The 24,795-nt window shown below is 35.1% G+C and overlaps 8 protein-coding genes across 13 annotated transcripts in view; 4 read left to right on the top strand and 4 right to left on the bottom strand.

The window, feature by feature from the left end:
• Positions 1–3,165, top strand: part of LOC108970060 (rab3 GTPase-activating protein regulatory subunit) — a 5,027-nt gene extending 1,862 nt beyond the window's left edge. The window contains exons 4-9 of one of the 2 annotated variants that reach the window (XM_018935171.1): positions 36–900; positions 968–1,184; positions 1,244–1,371; positions 1,431–2,565; positions 2,623–2,820; positions 2,888–3,165. In XM_018935171.1, coding sequence (XP_018790716.1) covers positions 36–900; positions 968–1,184; positions 1,244–1,371; positions 1,431–2,565; positions 2,623–2,820; positions 2,888–3,064 — 2,720 coding nt within the window. In that variant the 3' untranslated portion in view covers positions 3,065–3,165. The remainder of the gene's footprint in view (positions 1–35; positions 901–967; positions 1,185–1,243; positions 1,372–1,430; positions 2,566–2,622; positions 2,821–2,887) is intronic. The other variant, XM_018935172.1, reaches the window with a different exon arrangement.
• Positions 3,166–3,289: 124 nt separating this feature from the next.
• LOC108970061 (WD repeat-containing protein on Y chromosome) lies at positions 3,290–10,248 on the bottom strand. Its single transcript, XM_018935173.1, has 10 exons — positions 9,654–10,248; positions 9,188–9,516; positions 8,932–9,126; positions 8,164–8,876; positions 7,804–8,041; positions 7,464–7,731; positions 7,193–7,391; positions 5,564–5,764; positions 5,265–5,436; positions 3,290–3,656 (listed from the first exon to the last, which is right to left on the bottom strand). Exons 1-10 carry the CDS (start codon positions 10,246–10,248, stop codon positions 3,300–3,302), a joined length of 3,267 nt encoding a protein of 1,088 aa, XP_018790718.1. The 3' UTR covers positions 3,290–3,299.
• LOC108970062 overlaps positions 4,123–24,795 on the top strand; it is a 47,740-nt gene continuing 27,067 nt past the window's right edge. For 3 of the 4 annotated variants that reach the window (XM_018935179.1, XM_018935181.1, XM_018935175.1), the window contains exon 1: positions 22,569–22,914. The gene's annotated coding sequence lies outside the window, so the exon portion shown is untranslated. Of the gene's footprint in view, positions 4,499–4,629; positions 4,834–22,568; positions 22,915–24,795 lie in introns of those variants that run through there. The other variant, XM_018935176.1, reaches the window with a different exon arrangement.
• On the bottom strand, positions 10,429–11,588 carry LOC108970065 (60S ribosomal protein L7). The gene is made up of 4 exons (XM_018935185.1): positions 11,486–11,588; positions 11,124–11,420; positions 10,720–11,065; positions 10,429–10,656 (listed from the first exon to the last, which is right to left on the bottom strand). The coding sequence occupies exons 1-4, from the start codon at positions 11,494–11,496 to the stop codon at positions 10,543–10,545; spliced, it is 768 nt and encodes a 255-aa protein (XP_018790730.1). The 5' UTR covers positions 11,497–11,588; the 3' UTR covers positions 10,429–10,542.
• On the top strand, positions 11,721–12,716 carry LOC108970066 (vesicle transport through interaction with t-SNAREs homolog 1A). The gene is made up of 2 exons (XM_018935186.1): positions 11,721–11,893; positions 11,951–12,716. The coding sequence occupies exons 1-2, from the start codon at positions 11,803–11,805 to the stop codon at positions 12,544–12,546; spliced, it is 687 nt and encodes a 228-aa protein (XP_018790731.1). The 5' UTR covers positions 11,721–11,802; the 3' UTR covers positions 12,547–12,716.
• On the bottom strand, positions 13,116–14,324 carry LOC108970067 (ras-related protein Rab-19). Its single transcript, XM_018935187.1, has 3 exons — positions 14,077–14,324; positions 13,898–13,977; positions 13,116–13,830 (listed from the first exon to the last, which is right to left on the bottom strand). Exons 1-3 carry the CDS (start codon positions 14,174–14,176, stop codon positions 13,375–13,377), a joined length of 636 nt encoding a protein of 211 aa, XP_018790732.1. The 5' UTR covers positions 14,177–14,324; the 3' UTR covers positions 13,116–13,374.
• LOC108970063 (retinoid-inducible serine carboxypeptidase-like) lies at positions 16,051–19,081 on the top strand. The gene is made up of 5 exons (XM_018935182.1): positions 16,051–16,289; positions 17,480–18,051; positions 18,126–18,345; positions 18,435–18,626; positions 18,695–19,081. Exons 1-5 carry the CDS (start codon positions 16,229–16,231, stop codon positions 18,988–18,990), a joined length of 1,341 nt encoding a protein of 446 aa, XP_018790727.1. The 5' UTR covers positions 16,051–16,228; the 3' UTR covers positions 18,991–19,081.
• Positions 19,864–21,199, bottom strand: LOC108970064 (26S proteasome non-ATPase regulatory subunit 14). Of its 2 annotated transcripts, none has more exons than XM_018935183.1 (3): positions 21,079–21,199; positions 20,249–21,014; positions 19,864–20,172 (listed from the first exon to the last, which is right to left on the bottom strand). In XM_018935183.1, exons 2-3 carry the CDS (start codon positions 21,011–21,013, stop codon positions 20,011–20,013), a joined length of 927 nt encoding a protein of 308 aa, XP_018790728.1. In that variant the 5' UTR covers position 21,014; positions 21,079–21,199; the 3' UTR covers positions 19,864–20,010. The 2 variants fall into 2 exon arrangements, with proteins under 2 accessions (XP_018790728.1, XP_018790729.1); XM_018935184.1 differs by having other exon boundaries at positions 21,084–21,199.

Below are 24,795 nucleotides of genomic sequence, written 5' to 3'. Positions count from 1 at the left end.
ATGTGTATAATTTTTTGATATTTTTTCTCTTTTAGGTGTCACACCCGGTTTGAAGGTAAAATCATCTACGCCGAATTATTGTCTGTTCCTAGACCCCAGCGACGCCAGCGTAAAAGAGGTGCAAATACCCTTTCATTTCGCCTTAAGTGAGACAAACTCTAAAACCTCACGAGACATACATTTGTTCCGGCGTCTAAAGAATCTCTTGCGTAATTTGGATAGTACTGCCAATATCGAGGAAATTGTCAAAATATCAGCTGACTTTCAAACGATTGAAGTACGCCAGCAATGCTTGGACATGTTGAAGAAGAATAAGCAATTAAAACCGCAAGTATTTCATAAAATTATGAGCGCATTCGCCGATACCTTGCTGTCGGAAACCACCGATGACGACCAAAGTGAAGCGAATGCAGAGCATGAACATTTTAAAACCATAGTAGACAACTACCAACGGCTCGCAGAGTTTTATGTAACCATAAAGCGACCGACTGAGGTTGAATTTGATGATTACTTAGAGCTGGACGACTGCGATTTGGTCACCATAAATCAAATCATATTGCTGCTTGGCGACAAATATGCAGAATCGAGCCCCAACGAAAACAAAGCGGGCGCACAACTCAGCGGGAAAGTCACATTCCAAGAGCAGTGTCAAGAAGATGGCGACTTTGTTGACTTTTTGAGCATATTCAAAGTGGATGCTAATGATAAGCTAACGTTATTGCGTGAAAAAATCGATAGTTTTGGTTACATCAGTGGTCAGCTTTTCAAAGAATTCTTTGCATGCGGTCTTTGCTTCGAGGAGTTGAAGGCGGCAACTGTCAAAGCGAAGATACCTGCCGAAGATTTGTTGATATTAGCGCTACACTTTTGGATGGATAAACCTTTTCGTTACCAGAACTGGTAATATTATATTATTTAAATATGATAATACGCCTTCCAATTCTACAAAACACTTTTATCTTGTCAGTGATGAAGTTATTGCGGATATGTCACGTTTGGCAGCCATGATAAGGGCGATTTGCGAGGTTGCTGGCGACCGGGTAAACGACTATGCTTATAATGAAATTTCCCAATGGTGGCAAGATATACGCGAAATACTCTTGGATTGTCCAAAATCGTTTGGTTTACTAGCGGCAATCGTTTGCAAGTCAGTTGCAGCCAAACTACGTCGCGGATACAGAGAGGTATCACAAATAGTATTTAAAAACTTTCTATATAGACAATGGCTTTTTCTATTCCATAGGGCTCCTGTGATGAAGGTTCACAGACAGAAGAGGAGGACAAATGGGAGCAAATCTCACACGATCAAGCACAATGGGGTTTACTCATAGGCAAATTGGAGGATATCTCAATACTAGGCGCCACAGTGGAGTAAGTAGTCAAATATTATTTTGTTTGCAAAATAACTAAAGTGCTTGCGTTTCCAACAGGCATCCAATTCAATGTAGTGAACCCGTTATGCCCGAACTGCCTTATGAAGCGCCAGATTGCAGTTTGAAATACATTGTCAACGGCGGCAAAGGTATCGTCACTGATCTTACGGCCAAATGGTTAATTAATTCACGTATACATCCAATGAAAATTGTGCCAACCGAATTGGAAGTAGAGGAAAGTAATGCACAAGAAAGCTCTCAAACACCGACAAATAAAGAAGTGACAGCAGACAATGCAGCTGCGACACCAATTGACAGCGGCGATGTTGACCAATGCTTAGCCAGCAATGAGAATGCTGAGGATATTGCCGTCGACCCAGTGCTTACGAAGTTACTGCTCTTACGCGAACACTTTCCATTCAGTTTGGAACCCGGCATGCTACTCAGTCTTATGTCGTGGCATTATATGGTGCATTGGAGCAAAAACCTGACGCTTTTGGAGTATATGCGTGCATCACTCGCTTGCCTGAGCCAATTCAAGCCGGAAGATTATGCGCTCAAGCATGGCATCTGTTGTATGCTTTGGAATGCCGCACTGAAGTATCCACTGCAATCGACTATGAAGCTGATACAAAAGGCGGGTCGCTTGCCAAAAGATAAAATGTGTCAACAAGACATTGAAATGTCAGCGGCTTTGGTGCCCAATTTCCTAGAATTATGTTTACAATTTTTGGAACATTTCATTAGCTCACTGGAGCACGACAGTCGTGAATTGAAATTCGAGGAATCGTTAACCGAGGGTCCGCTGCCCTTACAGTACCTGGCACTGCAACAACACAATGCTATTGAGGAATTACTACAGTTGCATTATGAGCTTTGCGCTGTGTTACACCTAATTTCCTCGCTGCAGTTAAAAATGCCTAAACCCATTACGAACGTATTCGATGCCATGGCAAATAAGGCGTTCTTCACCGATATTAACAAGGAATTGCCCTATGAACTGCCAGAAGCGGATTTAGTATTGCAACAACAACGTGAGCATTTTCTATGCAAGGCTATAAGTGCCTCAATGGATTTGATACGCGAGGATCTGGAACAACTGTACACGCAGGAGCACATGGAGTTCATGGCGAAGGTTATGGGCTTGGCTGAACGTTGGAAATTGAAGAAGACAGCGCTTATACGTCAACAGGTAAGTAAATATAAGAAAAAATGGAAACAATAACACATTTTTTTTTGTTTATTTTAGGCGGTGGAAATGTACGCGCATTCTTACGATGCGCAGGGTGAAGTGCTTTTAAAACAGTTACGTGATGATGAACATCTTCCGCGTTTGCTGCTTGAGGTGGCTGGTAAACGCTTGAATTTGGTAGCAAACAGATCACGTGATGCTTACTTGAAAATAGCTTCGGTGGGTCAACAGCTGCTGCACTACCTCGATAGACTGGTATGTACAACTATATTTATATATCTTCATATATATATATAAGGTATAATAAATTTCACCCAAATAGCGTGAAGCACCCAGCGGCACCGTACAAATATCTGCCTCCGAAGCCAGCGAAATTAATATAATTGATTTGTCGAAACTGGTGACGCATTGCTTCGATTTACTCTCACAGCGAGAACCAACTAAATATGTACATATTGCCGGTCAAATGTTTGATGCCTGTTCTATATTGCAAGATTAGTTACGTAATAATATAAGTCTAACGAGTTACATGAAAAATGCACAATTATTTTGTTCTGTAAAGTTTTAGGTTTGTAGGTTTTAAGTTATATACGATTATGTGTCATGTAATTAGTAAAATATATATATTTTTTTTGTTTATTTTATAAAATAATAAAAATAGATCGTACGCAATGAAAGTTGTTTAAAAGTTTATAAAATATCTGAAAAAACATTTCTTCATGTAAACACAATATTCATGAGTCTCGCTTCTTTTGTCCTGGTCGCTCCTTCTTGTTTGGATCGTAAAATTCCATATAGTCTTCATTGTTTATGCGACGTATAGCCGGAGGTGTGGGTGGGCGCTCAATATCATCAGCTTCGTGTATGCGTAAATGTGAAAATACCGGTATATACGAGAGCGACGTATCCAAATCGATGCGTTGCTCTGTAGCACTTTTGCCGGGCAAGGAGAAATATTTGCCAAGTATTGGTTCCCTCAATGGCTTGCCATACATACGCGCTGTGGCCTCTGCTTCGACCGCTTCCTCATCCTCGGCACCTTTTGGATCGTAACGTACAGGTCGTTTGTCCTCTTGTACACCAGAGATTACCTTTGGGCGATATAGATTTTGATACAAGTCAAATTGTGAGTTATTAAGTGAATATAATGGTTATAAAATTATGGATTGCACCAAATATTGTTTATTTGCACTTTGGACATTTTTATTATTTACGTAATTTACGTATATATTATTTAAATTAATGATTAATTTTAATCTGCAGTAAGTCGCTCACATATCAGTTAAATTCTGATTGGACATAAATTTCTTAACGTTTGTACGAAGGCTTCAAAACTGTTTCGATTTGTTTTTGCGTGGCATGCATATAGACAGCATTTTTATTTTCCGTTTCCCACCTTTCTAAATTCAAATTTGTCTCTAATTCATTGTTTAACTTTATTTTCTTGGCCGCTTTAATAAACACCACCCTGTAGTTTTTTACTTGCGTTTCCGTACGGCTAACGGGATTTAACGAATGTCAAACAACGCGCCAGTATTTGTGCATAATTGTCCAAAAACGTGCGTGGAAATTAATTCTTACAAATAGTACGCAAAATGTGTAATTTGTCTACCAAAGTAAATAATAAGTGTTCTAAATGTTTAAACATTATTACAGAAGAAAGTGCGTAAGCAAGAAAAAGCTTATTTGATTAAGTGCGATGGTGAATATCTCGTGGCTGCTGTGTGCAGTGAAAACGTGTATGAGCAAAATGTGTCGCCAAATATAAATATCAAAGTGAAGTGTTTAGTGTAATTAAAACTCAATTTGAGTTAAGAAATCATTAAGAATGTGTTTAATGTATATATATTTATGTGAAGTGTAAATGAAAAATGTGTGTGCAAGTAAATCCAAGCCAATGCAATTGTAATAAGCCGTAAGCATGCATGTATATGTATATGTATGCAAGCATGCAGCTGTCAAAGAGGCTGCCATGAAAATGAGAGTGCAGTGTTTCAAGAAATTTATGTGATACAGATTATTATTTCTGTCTCTTATACACATCTAGATGTGTATAAGAGACAGGTATATGTATGCAAGCATGCAGCTGTCAAAGAGGCTGCCATGAAAATGAGAGTGCAGTGTTTCAAGAAATTTATGTGATACAGATTATTATTTTACGTAAGTGTTTCAAAAAAGTGTATTTAGTATTTAACGCAAATTCTGATATCAATTCAACACAGTGAAATAAAGTTTGGCAGCGAGTTGAAAACGAATTAATTTAAATTGGTAAGTTGTTATTATTAATATTTTATTAGGCTATATATTATTTAGACATCATATTTTAGAAATTTATAATTGTGAACATTTAAAAAAAATAAAAAAACTAGAATTGTGAATTGAAATGCTCTTTAGTCAAGAGCATATGGAAACTCTTATTTTTAGACTTAATTTTTCTATACCGATACCCTCCAAATCTATTATTGGGTATTTTATAAATATCTACATGACTTTTAATTTGCAAATTTTGCAATAAGAACTTTATTAAATTAAGTGTAATTTTAACGCCATTAAAACTGAAATAACTGATGCAAATACTGTTTTTAGATAAATGTCATCAGACTCTGGCATACAGTTTTCAGTACACTATAGCTTTTAAATTGTTTTCTTATTCTTTTCAAAAACACGCGTTGCAAATTTTTTTAATTTAAAATGATTACCTTCATCGTTGTGGAACTTGCCACCTTCTTGATATCTGGCGGCATACGATAACGTTGATCCTCCTCCACAGATTCAAAAGGTGACAACTTAAGCCAAGGTAGTGGTGTACCCAAAGTACCCAGATAGCGACCGCCTAGAGACCAAAGGCGGCACGAACAATCGTGACTGCCGCTGGTTAGGAAGATAAATGAAATATTGTAGAAAATAGAGTAATAAGTTATAACAAATAAAAAACAGAAAAACAAAAAAAAAAAAAAAAAAACTATATAAAATTAAAATTCGTGAAAACAACACTTACGTTAATAATATTTTTGGCGTATTTATATAGACTATCGAATTGACCGCTTTTATATGCGCTTTATATGAGCTCAACAGCATTGGCTCCGGCTGGTTTCTAACTATGCGCTTTGAGCGTGTTAAAAAGCGTTCCTTGCGCAAAAATATGAATTGTAAGCGAAATAGTGGCATACAAACGTGCTGCTTCTCGCGCTCCGGTACGCTGGCATAGCCAAGTCATGCAATATAAACAAAAAATTGCTCAGTAAGAATAATAAGTTTCTTATTTGGTATGTGGGTGATGCAACAGGTAACGGCAATTTATATGGCATGCCACATGCGACAAGTCAAACTTCAGTTATGCATACTTATAATAACCAAATCATAAACCACAAAAGTCGTTAAAACGTCAACAGTTGTTTACATGTGTCTTACATTTTGACATGATTGTTGTAAGAATATGGCTGCAAGTTTGTATTCATATGCCCATCTCTATTATAAGCACGCACACATGCACATATGTTTGTTTCAAGGAAAAAATTTGAATATTACATTTATTTAATGGTACGCCCGTTCGCCATTTACTAAATTCCTTCAGTGCAGTGAACTAACTTCTTGTTTAATGGAACACGCAAACCAAAGTTTACCAAATGATATGCAATTTACTTCTATAAATCTTCCTATTTATGCATGAATATTTTCCTCTATGATTGCTTGTCTTGTTGACTCCCACGAAAGTTTGCTTAAGTAGTTAAGTCTTGTGTGCGGTAATTCATAAAATATTTTCATTGATTTTTTCCTGATGTGCATATGTACGTATGTAAGTAAAACTGTGCAAATTATTGTAAGAAGATCATGTCTATTTACTCTATTAATCTATTTCGTAATTGCTATCCGTATCACTGTTCTGTTAACATCATTCTTCCCATCATTTCCACTATTTGGAAGTTCTGTTCACAAGGTGTTTTCCACACATAGAATGCTTCCTTTTAGAGAACCGCACATTCTTTTACCATCACTAGGTGGTGAAGGTACCTTCAGAATTTGAGGAAATTTAGTCTTATATCTTCAAATCGGATGGACAGCTGGTCTTATGTCAAAGACCTATTAATCTTCTGGTGCTGATGAAAAGCGCTTGAAGCATCTAATTTTTCGGCGAAGCCAATGAGGACATTGATTAAGGAAATTTCTTCAATCTATGTACTCAAATGGAAAGGCAGACCTAATATGACAATGAAAATCAAGAAACATAAATATTTCGTTGTCGTGGCAGCTGTATCTTATGGATCTTCTTACAATGTGGCTTAAGGAAACCATCACTATTCACAAGAACTTCCCATTATAGACCTGACATGCAAATGATTGAACAATTTTCACACACCTAATGCTACCCTTGCGTTGTTCGGTCCTTCGAATTACGTCCTCCCGAACAATATTCCGTGGTTTAATGTTAACTTCAGATTTTTTTTATAAAATGATGAATTACAAAAGCAAAAAATCTGAAAATTCGTTCTTGCGCTAATATACATAGTATGACAATATATATATTATAATTAATATGTGATTCAAAGAGGAAGTGATATCTCAAAAATATATACCTATACATATAGTTCAAACCTACATTAATAAAAGAAATAGACGCTTCGCTTACCAATAGTTGAGAACATGCCAAATCTTAATATAACCAAACGCCGTGCCCGTAAAAAGATAACGATTCTTCCGATCTGTTGCCATTGTTAGAACACAGTCCCCAGTGCGATGACTCGAATTGAACTCTTTGAGGTAACCGCCGCGTTGATGATGCGAATACACCTGAATCACGCCCGTGTCGAGGGCGACGAAAATGCTACCTAAAAATTTAAAAGCACACACAAACATACACATATGACCGTTAAAGATTTGTCTACGTTCTATAAACGCACCATGCTCCTTAGTCATTGGACGCGTCTGTAGAAAGAGGACAGCCTGCACGGAAACGGGTCTGGTAGAACGCAACGACACTGCATATGCCAAATCATCACGAATATCAGCATCGGAAAAGGTGCGCTCAAATGAAGTGGGTCTCTTGTTCAATTGCGTTTCGATCTTCAGTATGTTATCCGATATGGATTTGCGCACATAACGAGAAATGCTCAAGTGTTGTGAGACACGTCTACCGGATCCATCAGCCTCGGAATCTCTGTGTTTTAGCTAATCATAGATTTGCGAAAAAGAAATTGCTTTTAAATATATTTAAAAAAATAGGATTGCGTCACGTTGTACCTCGATGAAACGCGTAGGATCTGCTACACTATATCTACGATATGGTTGACCGGTTTCAAGCTTCCAAAATATTAACTCGCCGGAGTAAGTGGCGGTTACGACACCTTCACCTAACTTTACATCCGCACAAGTGATATCGTCATTATGGAATTTCGTCCATTTCTTTGGATCACCATATTCTCGCCCTTCAACATCATTAAACTCCGTAACTTGTTGATCCCATCCAACTGCTAATATCCTATTGAATAAATGAATATGATTTTAACGAAGATCATATAGAAGAGATAACGCTTTGTTGTGTCTTCTCCACTTTTAGTGTTCAAGGCTGTGCTTTAAGCGTTAGCTCTTTATTTTACTCACCTCTCAACGACCCAAATAACGGCCGTGACTTCATGCTCCGGTTTTATGCTCATATTACGCATGCAAACTGCGTTATTGTAATTCCATATTTTCAAGGAACCATCACGAGCACCGGTCAGTAGAAATTGTTCCAAGGGATCAAAACATGCTGCCGTAATTTCAATGTCAATTGTTTCGCCATATTCCATTTTCGTGTGACAGCTCTTCATAATAATTTTACGACGTCCGGTCCATGGATCCCATACTATTATATAACTATCCAAGCCACAAGTGACCACATTGCGAAATAGTCCATTATACAGTACTACGGAGACGGGTGCGGCATGTGTATTACCATCGGTAAGATCAACACGAATGCGTGCGCAACATTTTATACTGATCAGCTTACGACCACCAACGAGCAGATCACGTGACAACGGATGATACAAATAACTCAAATCGGTTTCCGAAGCCAAAATGCGTACCAAATCGCCAAAGGTCTGCAGCAACGTGTATTCGGTCATGTGCCAGATTTTTATAATTTTATGATAATCGACGCTATAAATTTTCTTCTCTTCGGCTTGCACGAAGATATAAACAATACCGCCATTATGGCCGGTCAGAATACCAGATGGCTTACTTGAAATGTACACATCCCAGACACGCACAAAGGTATCAGGTCCACCAGTGACAACGATGTTATTTTTTTCAGCGACAAAAAATGTTGAAACGCCCTAAATGATTACAGTACTGCAATATAGCTAATATTAAAGGAAAAAAGATACTTACCATTGGTATGCGGAAGTAGGTTTTATCTTCGCCGGAAGCTATAATTAAACCCGGACAGCGTGCACGATACTTCTTCACATTGCGATATTCGGCAGCCACGAACAGTGAATTCATGCGAATCGAAAAGTAGAGATGCTGTATAAGCTCACTGTGGATATTGGGATATTCACGAACGCTCATTAAAGGTAGTTTACCCTATTTATCGGAACAAGTGACATAAATTAATATATGTATGCGCTAGGAAAACGGAACTCACTTTTAGAACGTCGGACCAGAAGAGCTCAATGAGTGCGGCGCCGGGTTTACTTTGAAATGGTCCACGTAGAAATGGTGTGAATTCCAGAATTCTTACATTTCCACCGAAATCTCCGAGTACCAGTCGCGAATTAGTCTTCCCTTTCGGATGAAAACTGTAGGACATGCAGCAGACAGCAAACGGTAAACTCCGAATCACAATGCGCAGAGTAAAGGTCGAGGCTACTGTTTCGTGAAAACGTAGTTCGCGTTCAGTGGAAGAGGTACAAACGATACTGACGTCGGAGAGCGCTTGTACTTGGAGTATCCATGTAGCCATTTTGAGATTGACTTGAAAATTTTAAAATGAAATGAAGATTAAAATATTGAATAACAAAGTGGAAAGGACTACTCCTCTGCATTCATATGCTTTCTTAAGGTGCTATCGTATTTTTTCGGTAAACATTCTTACGCTTTAGCAAACTTACTACTATGGGAGAAACCTGTACGTAGCGGTTCAAGCAAATTGGACCAAAAACGTACTTGTCCCTCACGGCTGGCTGTTATCCACATGCCGCACGCCTCAGGGGAATCTTCCAGCGCTCCATTCAGTTGCTTTCCAATATCTTCCTCATCAATATCATCGGATTGCACCCGCAATAAACTAATGGAACAAATTGGTGAACGATGCTCTGACTTCTTTACTATTGGTGCTGTCGATATTGGTAATATGAGCGCTTCTTTCTGGGTGCTGGGGTCGTCTTCTTGAAAGCCAAATATCAAATATGAAATGACTTCATTCCAATCGCACAGAAAGTCACGATTCTGGTTGATTTTGAGGAAGAGACGGTTATATTCGATGTCGGTGAATTTTATATTGAGATTGTCAAAAACTTCTCGCAGTTCTTTTAGGTTTAGTTTTTGTAATGGATGAGAGAGGAATTTGTGCCTTATATATTCAATATCTTCCGCTTTAAGCCATTCATGTAGACGCTCTGGTCGTTCAATACTAATGGAATGACCGGTTGAAACTGTTTGGTAGTCGATTTCTTCGTCGACGAGCGAATCATTTCTGCTAGACATTATGAAAATATATTTTTCTCCTAATTTTTTTCTTTTGTTTTGTTTCTGTTCCTATAAAATATTGTCTACGCAGCACAGAAGGAAATATCTTTTGAAGAGAATATTTTTATGAAATAATTTTCTATTACCACTCAATTGTCTACTTGAGCAAATTTTGTTGAGTGCAGTAAGATTTCAACGTTAAAATAATAAATACACCATTTATTGATATTCACTCATCTTATGCTACAATTTTATTTTTCAAAAGTAAAATAAAAAAAAAAAGTATGCAACTACTTAACTATAATAACACATTTACAAACAACGCATTATTAGATCATTTATCGCATCACCTCGATCGCCGTACTCGCCTCCTCTTTTGTAAGGCACGGAAACTTTGTTCTTCCATCCATCTCGGGGACTGGAAAGCTATTATAAATTATTATTAATATTATATTTATCGTACAAGAAATATAATTTTGTTTAACCTACCATAAAACTGCAGAGGAACAATTTCACAGCATCGAAGTTTGGCCCTACTGTATAAATTTCATGAATTATATCTTCCAAACAAATTATTCCTTTATCTCCAAGATGTTCTTCTACCATAACGTTAGATTGTATGGGCGTTTTTCTTCCATTGACACGCGCAAAACCTCTCTTAAATAGCAATTCACGTATTGTGCTTAGTGTTGGATATCCATAGACTACAAAAGGTTCTATAACTTTGAGCAATACTTGGGTTTCCTTATCGTTGCGTAGAAATACAGCATTGTGACGAGTTGACAAATACAACGTATTTAAAATTTTATTTGTTGTCTCGTCGAAAACCTTTTTGCTGTTAATGGAAATATGTTACTATATCTCTATATTAAACGAAATAACTTTTTATTTACCCTGCGTGTCTCATAACCAATAGCAGTTTTTCATTTGTCTTCTCAGGTTCTTTGAAATCAACTATGTTGTTGCGTCGCATAGTTTGCTTGATACGTTTTGCTGTACGCTCTGCTTTAAGATAATTCATAACAAATGATTCTGGACGTCGGAATTTGTGATGTCTCTTCGCTCCTGCAACCCTCTTAGTTTTCAAAGCTTTCTTCTGTTCTAGTGTTGCTTTATCTTGAAGAATGCGGCGTTTACGATGCGCTAGCACCGACACGGTTTTGCCTGGTAACTTATTGGGCACTGCGTATCTACAAATTGATGAAAATAGCTCAATTATTATAGTTTCCATGAAGAAACGTTTTTATTTACTTACTTGTCCGACATTTTAATGTATTAAAGACAGATATTTCCTGCAGAATATTAAAAATACGCACTGCAAGAAATTGTAAACACGTGTGGCAAATGAAAGAACGAAAAGTGAGCGAATAGGATAAATTTTGGCATAAACCGATGACTTTTATGTACTATTCACAATAGCTTAAAATTTCTTTCTTTCTTTTTGTGTATTGACAAATTTGATCAGCTGTTTTTCATTGTAACAATTTTACTTCAATATACAGCTTTAAGTCCATTATTTTTTGGATTAATATATTGGGGAAACATATTGTTAAATCAAAACAGAATTTCAATATGATTTTACTTGAACAATATGAGCAACAATATGCTGTGTTAATAGCGGAAATCACATCTGAAATTGCTCAACTTAAGCAGTTGAAAGGGGGTAAGAATTTTGTAAATAAATCCTAAAGAATTAAATGCGATTGCTTATTCCTTATAGTGGAAAGACGAGATCTTAGCTCTAAAATAGATGGAAGTCTTGCTGAAGCACATGAACTGTTAGAACAAATGACTTTAGAAATTCGCGACATAGACGTAACATTACGGCCAAGTTTCCAAAATAAGGTCAGTTGTGCACAGGTAGAATTGAAAAGGCTTCAAAATGATTATCGTAGTTCTAAAGAAGCTCAACAAAAGCAACATATGACAGTTTTAGAACTAGGCGGAGGAGACGGCGATTATTATGATGATGTATCTATTGGAAATGATCAGCGACAACGCCTATTAGAAAATTCGGAGCGTATAGAACGTACGGGAAATCGTTTGGCTGACGGATATCGCGTAGCGCTTGAGACAGAAGCTTTGGGAGCGAATGTGCTTAATGACTTAAGTCATCAACGTGAAGTTTTGCAGGGTGCACGTTCACGTTTGAGAGAAACTAATGCAGATTTGGGAAGAGCTTCAAGAACACTAAACTCCATGATGTTACGTGCATTGCGAGAAAAGGCTGTATTATATGTAGTTGGGGTGTGTTTTGTGGTCGCTGTAGGTGTAAGTCTCTACTTGACATTTTCATCTAGTGCCCCTACCGCTTAATAAATTTATTAAGGAATTATTTTATTTGTTATATTACTTTAGACAATATTTTATGTATTTATTTCTGCATTCGACTTCTTTGTTATACATTCCTTTCGGTTTATGATAATTTATATCTTGTTGAAGTGTAAAAAGTATAATTTTCAAACGAAAAATCGTAAAACTTTAAAATAAAAACAATGGTGTTATTAAATTAAATTATCATGTCGTTGTAACACAATTTTATATCTGATTTTTTATTGAATTCAAACCTAAACTGAGACTACATTTAGTTTTTATTGCTATGAGTATTTGAGATAAATGAGGTTCTTATTTTAAAAGAACCAATAGTATGTATTTTTCTGAAAGTTGATTTTATCGATATAAATGTTACTTTTGTATAAAAACAGTATCCTTGTTCTGAACCAGTTTAGTTCGACACGCAATTTAATGTTTTTTGTTTGACTTGGCTTCTGATCCTTTCCCCTTTAAACTTCTCAGGTGTTAATTTTTTTTCTAAAATCATGAAAGCTCCAAGAATGTTGGACGGATTACAACCAAAATTTTAGCTAACATAAATGCAATTTGTGTTTTGTTTTGTGACATTACAAGTTGTTGTTGTTTGTGAGTTTTCTGTGACACAAAATATAGCTTATTACAAACTGTAAAAATAGAAATATTCGTAAACACATACATGCTGTTTTGATATAATTAACATAAATACGTTTTAACATCAAATAATAAATAAATAAATATATAGAAGCGCATTGTACTTCTAACACCACTTTCTATTCGTTATATGAAGTTCGTCCCTATTTCTCTTTAACCGAACTCCACGTTCCCCATTTGCTAGCAAATGCATTGCGAACTTTCTTCATTCGTATCAGCTTCGGCAGCTGAGTCAATTTTGAAGCTGTGCTGTTCCAATGCCTGCAGTTCCATTTTAGAGCGATTAGCATCCACAAGAATACGAGATATATCACGAAACATTTCCTCAACGCCATCCGATGATTTGCAGGATGTCTTGTAAGTAGCACTAATTAAACTGTGGCACTGTTCACAAAATGCTTCTACTTCAGCATCGCTCACTTGTGGTTCACGCTCGGCCAAATCACTTTTATTGCCACAAATGAATATTTTAGCGTTTTCAGCGTACGTTACAATATCTAGTAAATGTTGTGACAAGGAATGAAATGAGGCGGCATTATCCATGGCGAAAACGAGTATGGCACCCTCAGCAAATTTGTAATAAGAAGATGTAACAGATGCAACACGTTCCATACCGCCGGTATCCCATAATTGTAGCTTGTTTTACATAAAAAAAAAAACAATAAAAGTGTATTCTTATTTTGTATAATACAAAGTGGCTTACCTTGATTTGTTTATCACCGACAGTATAGTCACGGTCTATATGATCCAAGCCTAATGTTGATTTGCGATCTGTGTCTGTTACTGTTGTTATAAATGGGGGAAAATCATTGTGTTTGTGTGCCAAAGATAATTATAAGTATTTATTTTGCTTTCCATCGTATTACAATTATGCCTACAAACCAAATGTGTTGTTGGTGAAGCGACGAAATAGTGAACTTTTTCCCACACCATAATCGCCACAAAGTATCACTTTTTGTTTCGGTATGCGTACCGTAGCCATGGTATCAGAAATTCTTATCTACAGCTGCACTTGGAAGCCAGACAATAATAATTTTGATTTTGGCTAGTTGTAGTTTTATGACTGCACCTGTGAAAATTTGTTAGTTTTTCTTTAACCAATTAGCCGCACAAAGCTACCACTTGTTTACGAAACGATGATGCTTTTTCATTACGAGAAACCTATTCACAATTGAATTTGATGTAAGTGGGAACAGTTGCTTATAAAATACTGTACACAAGAAGGATTGATCCGTATTTGAAATTTTTATAATTAATTATAATATATTTGAGCGTTATATGCTGGCATATGGAAAATCAGCGTTTGATGTTTTTGTTATATAAATTGCTTTCCATGTTTAAAATTTTTATTAATTTTGAATTTGACTTAATTTTTATAAAATATGTTCATAAATTTTTACTATTTTTTAATAACATTTTTATTTTGAAATTAATTAATTTTACACACTTTGTGTAAGTCAGTTGCAGATTCGCAAAACATTTTTTTATTAGTTTTCTTTCAATAAGAACCGTTATTGATGCTATCTTTTAAACGATAAGACAGCAAACGGTTTATACAATGGTTCGAAGTTTGCTATTTCACATTCTTGTTTGAGTAGAAAGTATTTATTAGAAAGAATTTAATTTACAAATAACTCTATGGCGATGAAAATTTCTAAAACCGGTTTCGAACCAATGATTTTTAAGGAGAAGTTTAAAAAATCTGAATAATCGGTTGTATAGGAGATATATATACCACCAACAATGTCAGATGTGTATAAGAGACAGGGTTGTATAGGAGATATATATACCACCAACAATGTCAGCCTAGAAATACAACGCAGGATAACTCTTGCCAACAGGTACTACTTCGGACTGAGTAGGCAATTGAGAAGCAAAGTCCTCTCTCGACAAACAAAAACCAAACTCTATAAGTGACTCATAATACCCGTCCTGCTATATGGTGCAGAGGTTTGGACGATGTCAACAACAGATGAGTCGACGTTGCGAGTTTTCGAGAGAAAAGTTCTGCGAAAGATTTATTGTCCTTTGCGCGTTAGCCACGGCGAATATCGCATTCGATGGAACGATGAGCTGTACGAGATATACGACGACATTGACATAGTTCAGCGAATTAAAAGACAGCGGCTACGTTGGCTAGGTCATGTTGTCCGGATGGACGAAAACACTCCAGCTCTGAAAGTATTCGACGCAGTACCCGCCGGGGGAAGCAGAGGAAGAGAAAGACCTCCACTCCGTTGGAAGGACCAAGTGGAGAAGGACCTGGCTTCACTTGGAATATCTAATTGGCGCCACGTAGCGAAAAGAAGAAACGACTGGCGCGCTGTTGTTAACTCGGCTATAATCGCGTAAGCGGTGTCTACGCCAATCAAGAAGAAGAAGAAGGAGATATGTGATATTGCTGTCCGATCTGATCGATTCCGATAAATGACCGATTGAATATCAATATCCACATGCGTCTTAAATTTCATTGGGGTTTATTAAAAACTTACAAACACAAATTTTTACGATCCCTAAAAAACATAAAAATTGCGAGCTCGAAACCACTTTTAGATCCACAGTTACTTGGGTAAAAACGTTCAAAAAGATCCGCAGAACATTTCCTGCATAGCGGGTTTTCCTTTTTTTTTTAACTTGCTGTAAATCCACCCGCTCTAATGTAAGTAAGCACTTGACATTTTATTTGCTATTTGATAGTCCTACAATTGTATATAATTAGTTAACATATTTTAAAAAATCCCTCTATTAATTTATGTATACTGCTCTCTATTATGTCACGCGTGTTGTTGTGGCCGATAAGAAGCTATCTAGCATATTTTCCAATAAAAGGGTTGATCAACACCGCTATCCGGGCAGAAGGTAATTCGAACACTTTCTCGTCGCACGCGACTTCGAGCTGAGTAAAGAAGTCTGTAAAAAACAAGTAACATCTTAGATAAAACGTACTGCCGTTGCGTTTGACCCATTTTCGCTTTTATTTTATTCGTGGTTTTACTTTTTTAGTGTTTAGTGTTTTAATTTTTGTTGTCTTAAAATGCGGGTCGAATTAATCTGCACAGCAATTCTGTTGGCAATTTGTGTTACAGCCACAACAGGTAAGTAAATAATACAAACATATATATGTAGGTATGTATGTATGTACATATGTACATATGTATGTATATAATTTAATTGATTCAAGAGAGTTCATGTTGTATAAAATATTTCGATTAAATTTCATTGAACTACTAAAATGTTTTTAAAAATTCGTTCAATTTTTTTAAATAGTTTTTTTTATAAAAAAATATTTTTTACCGTACTTTTATTTATTTTCAATCGCGAATTTGTCCGCGCTTCATTCTCCAGTACAAAATAACTGTAATGCATTGCTGAGATAACTTAATTAATTTTTTTTTTCATTATTTGCTTAATTTCTATGTAAACAATTCTTATTTTGAGAGTAAAAAGATATCGGTAAACTTATGTGATAAAAAGCCAAAAATTTTAGCTTCCTATGCCAAAAACTTAGTAATGCCGAAAAAATCATTAAAATATGATTTGATCAATATTTTATGGTCTTTCTGGCGTAATTTCCCATCATAATATTATTTTCGAGGGCTGAATTAAATTTGGTATAATAAATAATTTTTGAAATGACAACCGCAAGCCGTTAATACCTCAAACTGATTCGGTAATAATTTAGTGCAGGATAAATATTATTTATAAATTGACAGATTCATACCCAAATTTATAGTGCCCTTGTTTACTAAGATATATTTATATTGATAAGCGTTGTCATTGCGCCTGTCATTGACTACAAATACAAATATTTATTACCTCATTTGCTTTGATAAAATATAAATTTGATGACAATGATACTGATATATTTACGACAAGCCTTCAGTAGTTTTATAGTTGTCTTAATTAATTCAATAGAACTTATCTCAATACTTCCAGAGAATTTTTATTTATTATAATTGCTTGTCTTTTGTTTGTAAAATTTAATACTATTCGATTCCTTAGGCCTGCAATAAATTTTCTTATACTAGAATTTTCTAGGTATTAAAATTATTAAAGTTGTCATATTTGGCAAACTGAAATAAATGGTGGGGTTTCTCTCGCCTTTTAAAGTTATTAACTCAAAGGAAATGTCTCGGTCTAACGAATTAAGAATACCAACTAATACCCTTTAAAAGACACCATTAAACACATATTCATATATGCATACATATAAACGTGACTGTCATTTCACGTAATCGCTTATTTTCCTCTATTCATACATTTCCCCCCTGCTTTTGTCATCTAGCCAAAACCGGCTATGGCCCCGGTGAACAGGATTGGGGTTATGTCGATGTGCGCACTGGCGCCCATATGTTTTATTGGCTTTACTACACCACAGCTAATGTGAGCAAATACACTGAACGTCCGTTGGCAATTTGGTTGCAAGGTGGTCCCGGTGCTTCGTCGACTGGTTATGGAAATTTCGAAGAGTTGGGTCCCCTCGATTTGTATGGCAATTACCGTAATTTCACGTGGGTTAAGGATATGAATGTGCTCTTCATTGACAATCCCGTTGGTAGCGGTTACAGTTATGTTGATAGCGTGCTTTACTTAACGAAAAATAATAATGAGATTGCTTTGGACTTGGTACGTTTGATGAAAGGTTTCTACAAACAACATCCCGAATTCGAAAGTGTGCCTTTGCACATATTCTGTGAGAGTTACGGTGGTAAAATGGCACCAGAATTCGCTTTGGAACTGTATTATGCTATACAACGTGGTGAGTTGCGCAGCAATTTGACCTCGGTGGCATTGGGTGATCCATGGACGTCACCGATTGATTCCGTTTTGGCTTGGGCGCCATTGTTGCTGCAAATGGTAATTAAATGCTCTTATATATATATATATATATATATATTTATGTTTATATTATTTAACAATTTTTTCAACAGGGCGTTGTGGATCAAGGTGGTCATGCAAAAATTGCCGCTGCTGCCAACAGAACTGAAGATTTGATCAATAAAGGAAAATGGACGCAAGCCACCAACCAATGGGGTGCTACACAATCTGTTTTATTGCGTGAGTCTAAGGGTGTGGACTTTTACAATATCGAGACACCAACCAGAGGTGGTGCTTATGCCAACATATTATTGAGGAGTAACAATATTAAGGGTATGTAATTACATCTGGGTGCATGTGTACTCTATGTACTATATTTGTATATATTCACCTGTAAATAACAACAACATCTACGTTTATAGATTTAATGTATCGCACTATGGTACAATATGATATAGATATCGATGAAGATCGCGATCAAATCTTGCAAGATTTAATGCGCGGCCCCGTACATCAAGCTCTCAATATATCGTCTAAGGTAAGATGGGGTTCCCAAAGCGATGTCACTTTCGCCAGATTGAATACAGACTTCATGAAGCCAGTGATACATATCGGTAAAAATGTACTAAGTTAATTTAAAAAAGAGATTCGCTTAAAATTATTTCTTCCCTTATACGCTTAGTCGAAGAACTTCTCAATAACACAACACTGCAGGTAGGTGTCTACTCCGGGCAATTGGACTTGATTTGTGCTACTCCAGGCACAGTTAACTGGATTGAGAAGATGCAATGGAATAATAAGACTTCGTACGAGGCGGCACCACGCGTTGGCATCAGTGTTAATCGCATTTTGGAGGGTTATGAGAAAAGCGCTGGCAATTTCACTATGTTCTGGATCAATCGCGCTGGACATATGGTGCCTGCTGATAATCCTGCTGGTATGGGCCATATTTTAAGGAAATATACCAACTATGGTTGAGAGTAAACTTCAAATACATATTTGAAATGCAATCAATATCAAATCATTGTATGAGAAATCATTAATAAACCTGTTATTATTACAAAATCTACGCAACTTGCACTATTTTTCATTTATAAGATGAACAATTTGATTTTAACAATTTTGTATGCAAAACTATGGCGTTCAATTTTCAAATGAGAAAATGTTAACGAGTGTGCGTATGGCATTCATTTTGTCGTTCAGTGCTGCCAAGTTTCAAATTCATGCATGCGAAATGTAAAGCTGCCGGAAACTGATAGTTGTTTATATTTTTTGTGAGAAGTGTTCATCAAAATTTAATAACTTTCTTAACAAGTGCCAAAAATAAAATACAAAAAATTAATGAGTAAAGTTATTTTTAAATAAAACCAGAGAAGTGAGATAAGTGTGCTGATGTTAATAAGTGCTAAATGTAAATGGGTTTCTTTTACGAAATTTGTTTGGTTGACTTCGTAGCAATAACTTTGTGAGTATTATTTTTATTGCATTCCTCTATAGATTTCAAGGTGTTTGCCTCAGCTTTTTTTTTTTTTTTTTGGTATATAACTGTATTGATACCAATTTGGAAATTGAGGCTCTTGCTTTTCATTATAAAATTTATACTCAGGTCAGAACTGGCTGCTAACTGTAAATTAGAACAGTTCGCATACAATTATACTTATAACTCCATTCCCACGACAGTCCGGTCTAAGTAAACAGAACGAAATCTGATTGCCGGACAAAGACTGTCAACTCAACAGCACTCCTCCAAATTACTTCAGGAAAGTTCTCACTAGGCTACAATAACAACATTAATTTTTTGCAAACCTAAAGCGTTTAAATGATATGTTTCTGTAGTAAAGTACAAAAGTATTTATTATTTCTATATTTTATTTCATTTATTATGTTATTTTTAAAAATACATTAATGCGTAGTAAACTGAAGCGTGTTGCTCAGTTTGAGTGTTCTGTATATGCGGTTTTGAAAATTCAAGTCAAATGCAACAGGAAAAATTTTAGCTCACTTAAATACAATCGAATCAAGCATTGCGCCAAGGCATTGCACAATGTTGTTTTGCATAACTTTGTCGACTTTCTCTTCCAAATGCCGTTTAGGATCTTGTTTACCAACATTTTTGATTGCCAATTGCTCTGGTGTCATTTTTTCTTCGTCTTCGAGCGACTAAAAGTGAACAAATAGAAAAATATATATATATTAAAATATTTAAGAATTTGGGGAATTTTAATTGATTAATTACCTTATTATAGTTTTTGGCTAATTCGAGCATTTCCTGCACGGTACTTTCATTGATAGAACAATGTTCATTGTAATCCGCTAATGTGAGTCCATCCTTCCATGATTTCTTGTGCAAATTCAACAACATCTTTTGTTCCAACTCATTTTTACGATAATTAATACTAATTGAGTAGTAATGCCGATTCAGACCATGAATTAATGCCTGAACTGAGGGTTTTTGCAGATGTCCTAAATTTGAGGTTGTCTGACGCGGCTCTTGGCCCAGTACAAGCATATTCGGGTTGATAAGACGGAAGGCATCAATAACTACTTTACCCTTCACCGATTGTATGGGATCGACGACAACGGCAACTGCGCGCTCTGATAAAGCTTCAAAGGACTGTTGTGTGTTAATATCCACACCGGATAACCAACAGCCAAAACCAGGATGTGAATGGTACCAGCCTACCACCATTTCTGGGCGACCAGTTTGTTTTAACATGTCCAACATTTTTGCTTGAAACACTGGATCGACAGCTTCAACTGAGACGCCAGTACCAGTTTGTGGCATAGCAAACACATCGATTACTTGTACTGTGTAATCGTCGACGAATTCGCCCAACATCAAACCCATCACTTCCATGGGTACGCCAGCACGACCATGTTTTAACATTTTTAATAACGCCAGCGAGGAGATATATACTTGTTCGGCGGTATCCACAACAGGAGCATCTGTTGGTGGTGGAGCTTGTGGCATTGCACCACCCAAACGTAATAAACGGTCCATGCTGACGATAAAACAAATATCTTAAAATATTGTTTGACGAAAACCTTAATCTTATTTTTATTTACCTTACTATTGAAATATGTAGTAATACGGGTTTTTGAATGAGTTAAATATTCCGGCTATATTTCGCAAGAAAAATGTACGAACACAACACAGCAAAATTTACAAATGTCACACCAGACTTTGACAGCTACAAATGTGCACCGTCACAGCGATGCGGTATGTTCAACGCAAACAGTTGTTTATGCTTCGTTGAGCGTGTTCAGATGAGTGGATAACGAAAATTGGATATATGATTGTATTTAAAATAAATATATAAATATAATAAAAAATGGTCGTTGTAATAAAAAAATGATCGTTGTAATAAAAAATTAATTTACTATTTTGATATTATTTATAGTCGCAAATAATTTTGTTAAATATATTTTTGATTACAAATATACAAACATATGTACATACAATAATGGCCAAATAAATGCAATAATTACCAACGAACGAGTGTTAAAATACCGTTACGCAAGAAAACACACGGTTTGGTGTACGACGAACTCGCCGTAGAAACGATAATAATAAAAATAAAAGAAGAGTAAAATAAAAAAGCATTTTAATTGAGAAAAATATTATCCTTACCATATAAGTAATTATGCGATTATTTTTATATTATTAATTTATGTCCTAATTTTCTAATATTTATGGTAATAAAAATTATTATTATTTATTTTTCTTTTAACTTTTTTGAGCGGCTATCGTGGCTTTAAATATTAACAAACAAATTTTGCATATCTCATTATAATAATGAAAGGATTTCAATTAGCCGTTATGCCTAGATATTAGCGCTTGCATATATGTATGTATGTATGAACATTTATATATCTATGTATAAAAACGTTAGTTGATGTGCATCTCATTTGACTTGTAGCGCATTCACTTATTGGATCACAAGCCGCAACGGTTGATGCTAAATCAGACAGTCAGACTATACAAATTACACAGATAGGTAGTCAAGAGGCAGATTGGTTGAAAAGAGGGCACTTCGATACTAGGTAGTTAGTGTAACTACGACTGCCATAAGTATAATTATCAAGTTGCAGGTTTGTTTTAATATCTTTTATCGTCTTTGCTTTCTTTATTTTTTTACTTTCATACACACATACATCGTATGCATCATGTTTGTCCAACGCTTCGAGGCTTTTTTCGAGCGTTACTCTACCCTAAGTGCTAACAAACTTTTGACTTTTTCTGCTATTTTACCTATTTTAAATACTATTGCATACTTGTGGTAGGGTGTTTGTGTGCGTGCGTGAATTTTCAGTTGTGTTTTCTTGACATTTTCATTTTTTAATTATGTTTAATTTTACGTTGTTGTTGTATTTTGCCATGACTTACAACAGTTCTGTTTTCCACCATTTTTGTTACAGTTGTTTTTGTAGTTTTTTCTATACAATCAACAATCGTAGTCTGCAATTCACATTGCTACATACCGACTTGAGCCATCTAGTAAGCTGTTGTGTTTTAATAAGTTTGAAAAGTTTCAGTTGCACTTTGTTGCCGGATGAGCGCTGTTGCTCTCGTAGTGTAATAGTGAATTTTGGACTAATAACTTTAACTTTGAATCAAAATTTGAAAATTTGGCTTTTAACTTAAAAAAAAAAATATAACATTAGTTATTGGTAAATAAAAATTGAAAAAGTCGGTAAATTTGATAATGAAAATTTCATAAATTTTCCAAAGAACATAGACTTTTGCGCACGCAAATTTGGAGCCATTTGTATATGTGGCACATGTGTTATATTGATTGCTGACGATGCAAATTGTCTGCTAACTGACTGCATTGTGATTGAAAACACATAAAGATATTAAGCAAAATTGCAGTCTTCGCATATTGTATGGTACATTGACAGGTAAGCGCCGCGATGGTATTATTAATATCAATAAATACGCAACCATATACATACAGACTTGCCATGTAAGGTTTGTTATTGCATTTGCAGAAGCCAAACAGATGCCTAAGCTATTTAAAAATAGCAGAAATATTAAAAAGTGTCAATAATAATACTTATATAGGCATTTACTTGTTACTTCAACTTAAAAGCTAAGCTGAAACCATTTACCATATAAGTAATTGATTTATAAAAAGCCAAAAAAAAAGAAAAATATTTACTTCGGTTGCACTGAAACTGCATTTAATAACCTTCACAAATACAAAAATTATCCATCCTAAATTTATTGAAGATATCTTGTCAAATAAAAAAGTTTTCCATACAAGGGCTGGATTTTGATCGGTCAGTTTATATGACGACTATATGCTATAGTGATCCGATATCGGCGATTCCGACAAATGAACAGCGTATTTCAGAGAAAAGGATGTGTGGACTCTGTTTAGGGTATAAAAGTTGCTTAAGTCTATAAAAATGTGAAAAAAAATATTTTTTAAACATTTAAAAAAAATACCTTATGCATTTGTATGTGTTATTTATTTTAAAGCCAGCTATTTTAACGGAGCACACATTTTTTACGCTTCATTTCGTTTATTTAACATTTTTCCATTTAAATTGAAATGTAGAAAACGAACTAGGGCAAAAATTACAATATTTGTAGGCCAAACACAGCTGAAATTAAATAATAACAATTGCACGAACACATGTACATACCACCCTTCACAAGCTCATACACTTAAAAAAATATATAATGCTAAAGATATACATACCATACACACATACATATATTACTTTGGAACAATTTTTTTTTTTTCGAATTTGCAAGCAGAAAATAAAAGTACAATTCCTAAGAATATTTTGTATCGTCTTCGTTAAAATGTTCTTTTCCACTGAAACAAAAATTTATTTACCAAATATATACTCTAAATTTAACATTGTCAATCAGAGTTTTCAGTCCCCCTAATATTAAAAAGTAGACCATTCAGGTATGAGAGTGTGTGTGAAGCTCGTTACAGCGAGAATATCTCCAAACCTTATCAGGAATGAGAGACAATAACAACACAACAAAGTGATAAGCAAAATTGCAACAACTGCCATTTAAACAATTAGCGTTTAGTAAGCTTTTTTGGGCTTTTAAAATAAAATCAGGAAAGGTAAAATGAACAATAAAGAATTAATTAGAACATATAAATATTTTTAAACTGCAAGAACTACACTTAAATGTGCTTTAGTGCAAATGCAGGGAACACGTGAACTTATTCTGCATATACAAATATTCGAAGGATGGTACAAAAGTGCTTCGGAATATTGAGATGGTTAATAGTCACGTGAATTTTTGAAAAATGACTAGAAAAAAATTTCCTTATAAAAATTATTATATCTACCTAAGTTTTTGTAGTATTTTTTAATATTGAAAAAGTTTTTCGATTTCTTATAAAAAGATATTAATTTAAAAAATCAAAATAAATTTTCAAATTTTTTAGGATTTCTATTTAAAAATTTACTGAATAATAGCCAAGTTACTTTCTGAAATATGCTTACGAAAAATATTTCTTATAAAAATTACTATTACGTTTTTGAAGTGTTTTTAATATTGAAAAAGTTTTTTGCAAATTTAAACTTAATTTTTTTCTATATTTCAAATAGTCATTTGTCGAGCTATGATGATTTTTTTATCATTAATTAAAACATGTAGCCCATATTTTTTGCATATATACATATGTATGTACATATGTATATGTAAACAGAAATAATTATATTTAATTTTTAAGTGTACTTGCATTCGAAAAGAATTGTTTCTGAAATTAAAATTGGACTTTTCTTTTAAATTCCAATTAATCATAC

The sequence above is a fragment of the Bactrocera latifrons genome, unplaced genomic scaffold, assembly GCF_001853355.1.
Source record: "Bactrocera latifrons isolate USDA-ARS-PBARC rearing strain unplaced genomic scaffold, ASM185335v1 scaffold_28, whole genome shotgun sequence".
NCBI lineage: Eukaryota > Metazoa > Arthropoda > Insecta > Diptera > Tephritidae > Bactrocera > Bactrocera latifrons.
The sequence above is the reverse complement of the archived record's forward strand: the minus strand, read 5'-3'. Positions and strand labels throughout refer to the sequence as shown.

Excerpts from the sequence above, each read along its gene's own strand:
- LOC108970066 (XM_018935186.1), top strand. The coding sequence starts at position 11,803 with ATGATTTTACTTGAACAATATGAGCAACAATATGCTGTGTTAATAGCG. Across the intron at positions 11,894-11,950 it reads ACTTAAGCAGTTGAAAGGGG|TGGAAAGACGAGATCTTAGC; the intron begins GTAAGAATTTTG and ends TATTCCTTATAG.
- LOC108970061 (XM_018935173.1), bottom strand. The coding sequence starts at position 10,248 with ATGTCTAGCAGAAATGATTCGCTCGTCGACGAAGAAATCGACTACCAA. Across the intron at positions 9,127-9,187 it reads TCTGGTCCGACGTTCTAAAA|GGTAAACTACCTTTAATGAG; the intron begins GTGAGTTCCGTT and ends TCCGATAAATAG. Across the intron at positions 7,392-7,463 it reads TCCAATGACTAAGGAGCATG|GTAGCATTTTCGTCGCCCTC; the intron begins GTGCGTTTATAG and ends TTAAATTTTTAG.
- LOC108970065 (XM_018935185.1), bottom strand. Across the intron at positions 11,066-11,123 it reads TTGGTTATGAGACACGCAGG|CAAAAAGGTTTTCGACGAGA; the intron begins GTAAATAAAAAG and ends TTCCATTAACAG. Across the intron at positions 10,657-10,719 it reads TGTTCCTCTGCAGTTTTATG|CTTTCCAGTCCCCGAGATGG; the intron begins GTAGGTTAAACA and ends AATTTATAATAG.
- LOC108970067 (XM_018935187.1), bottom strand. The coding sequence starts at position 14,176 with ATGGCTACGGTACGCATACCGAAACAAAAAGTGATACTTTGTGGCGAT. Across the intron at positions 13,978-14,076 it reads CTTCACCAACAACACATTTG|TAACAGACACAGATCGCAAA; the intron begins GTTTGTAGGCAT and ends TTATAACAACAG. Across the intron at positions 13,831-13,897 it reads TCGGTGATAAACAAATCAAG|CTACAATTATGGGATACCGG; the intron begins GTAAGCCACTTT and ends ATGTAAAACAAG.
- LOC108970064 (XM_018935183.1), bottom strand. The coding sequence starts at position 21,013 with ATGGACCGTTTATTACGTTTGGGTGGTGCAATGCCACAAGCTCCACCA. Across the intron at positions 20,173-20,248 it reads TAGCCAAAAACTATAATAAG|TCGCTCGAAGACGAAGAAAA; the intron begins GTAATTAATCAA and ends GTTCACTTTTAG.
- LOC108970063 (XM_018935182.1), top strand. The coding sequence starts at position 16,229 with ATGCGGGTCGAATTAATCTGCACAGCAATTCTGTTGGCAATTTGTGTT. Across the intron at positions 16,290-17,479 it reads TTGTGTTACAGCCACAACAG|CCAAAACCGGCTATGGCCCC; the intron begins GTAAGTAAATAA and ends TTTGTCATCTAG. Across the intron at positions 18,627-18,694 it reads GAAGCCAGTGATACATATCG|TCGAAGAACTTCTCAATAAC; the intron begins GTAAAAATGTAC and ends TTATACGCTTAG.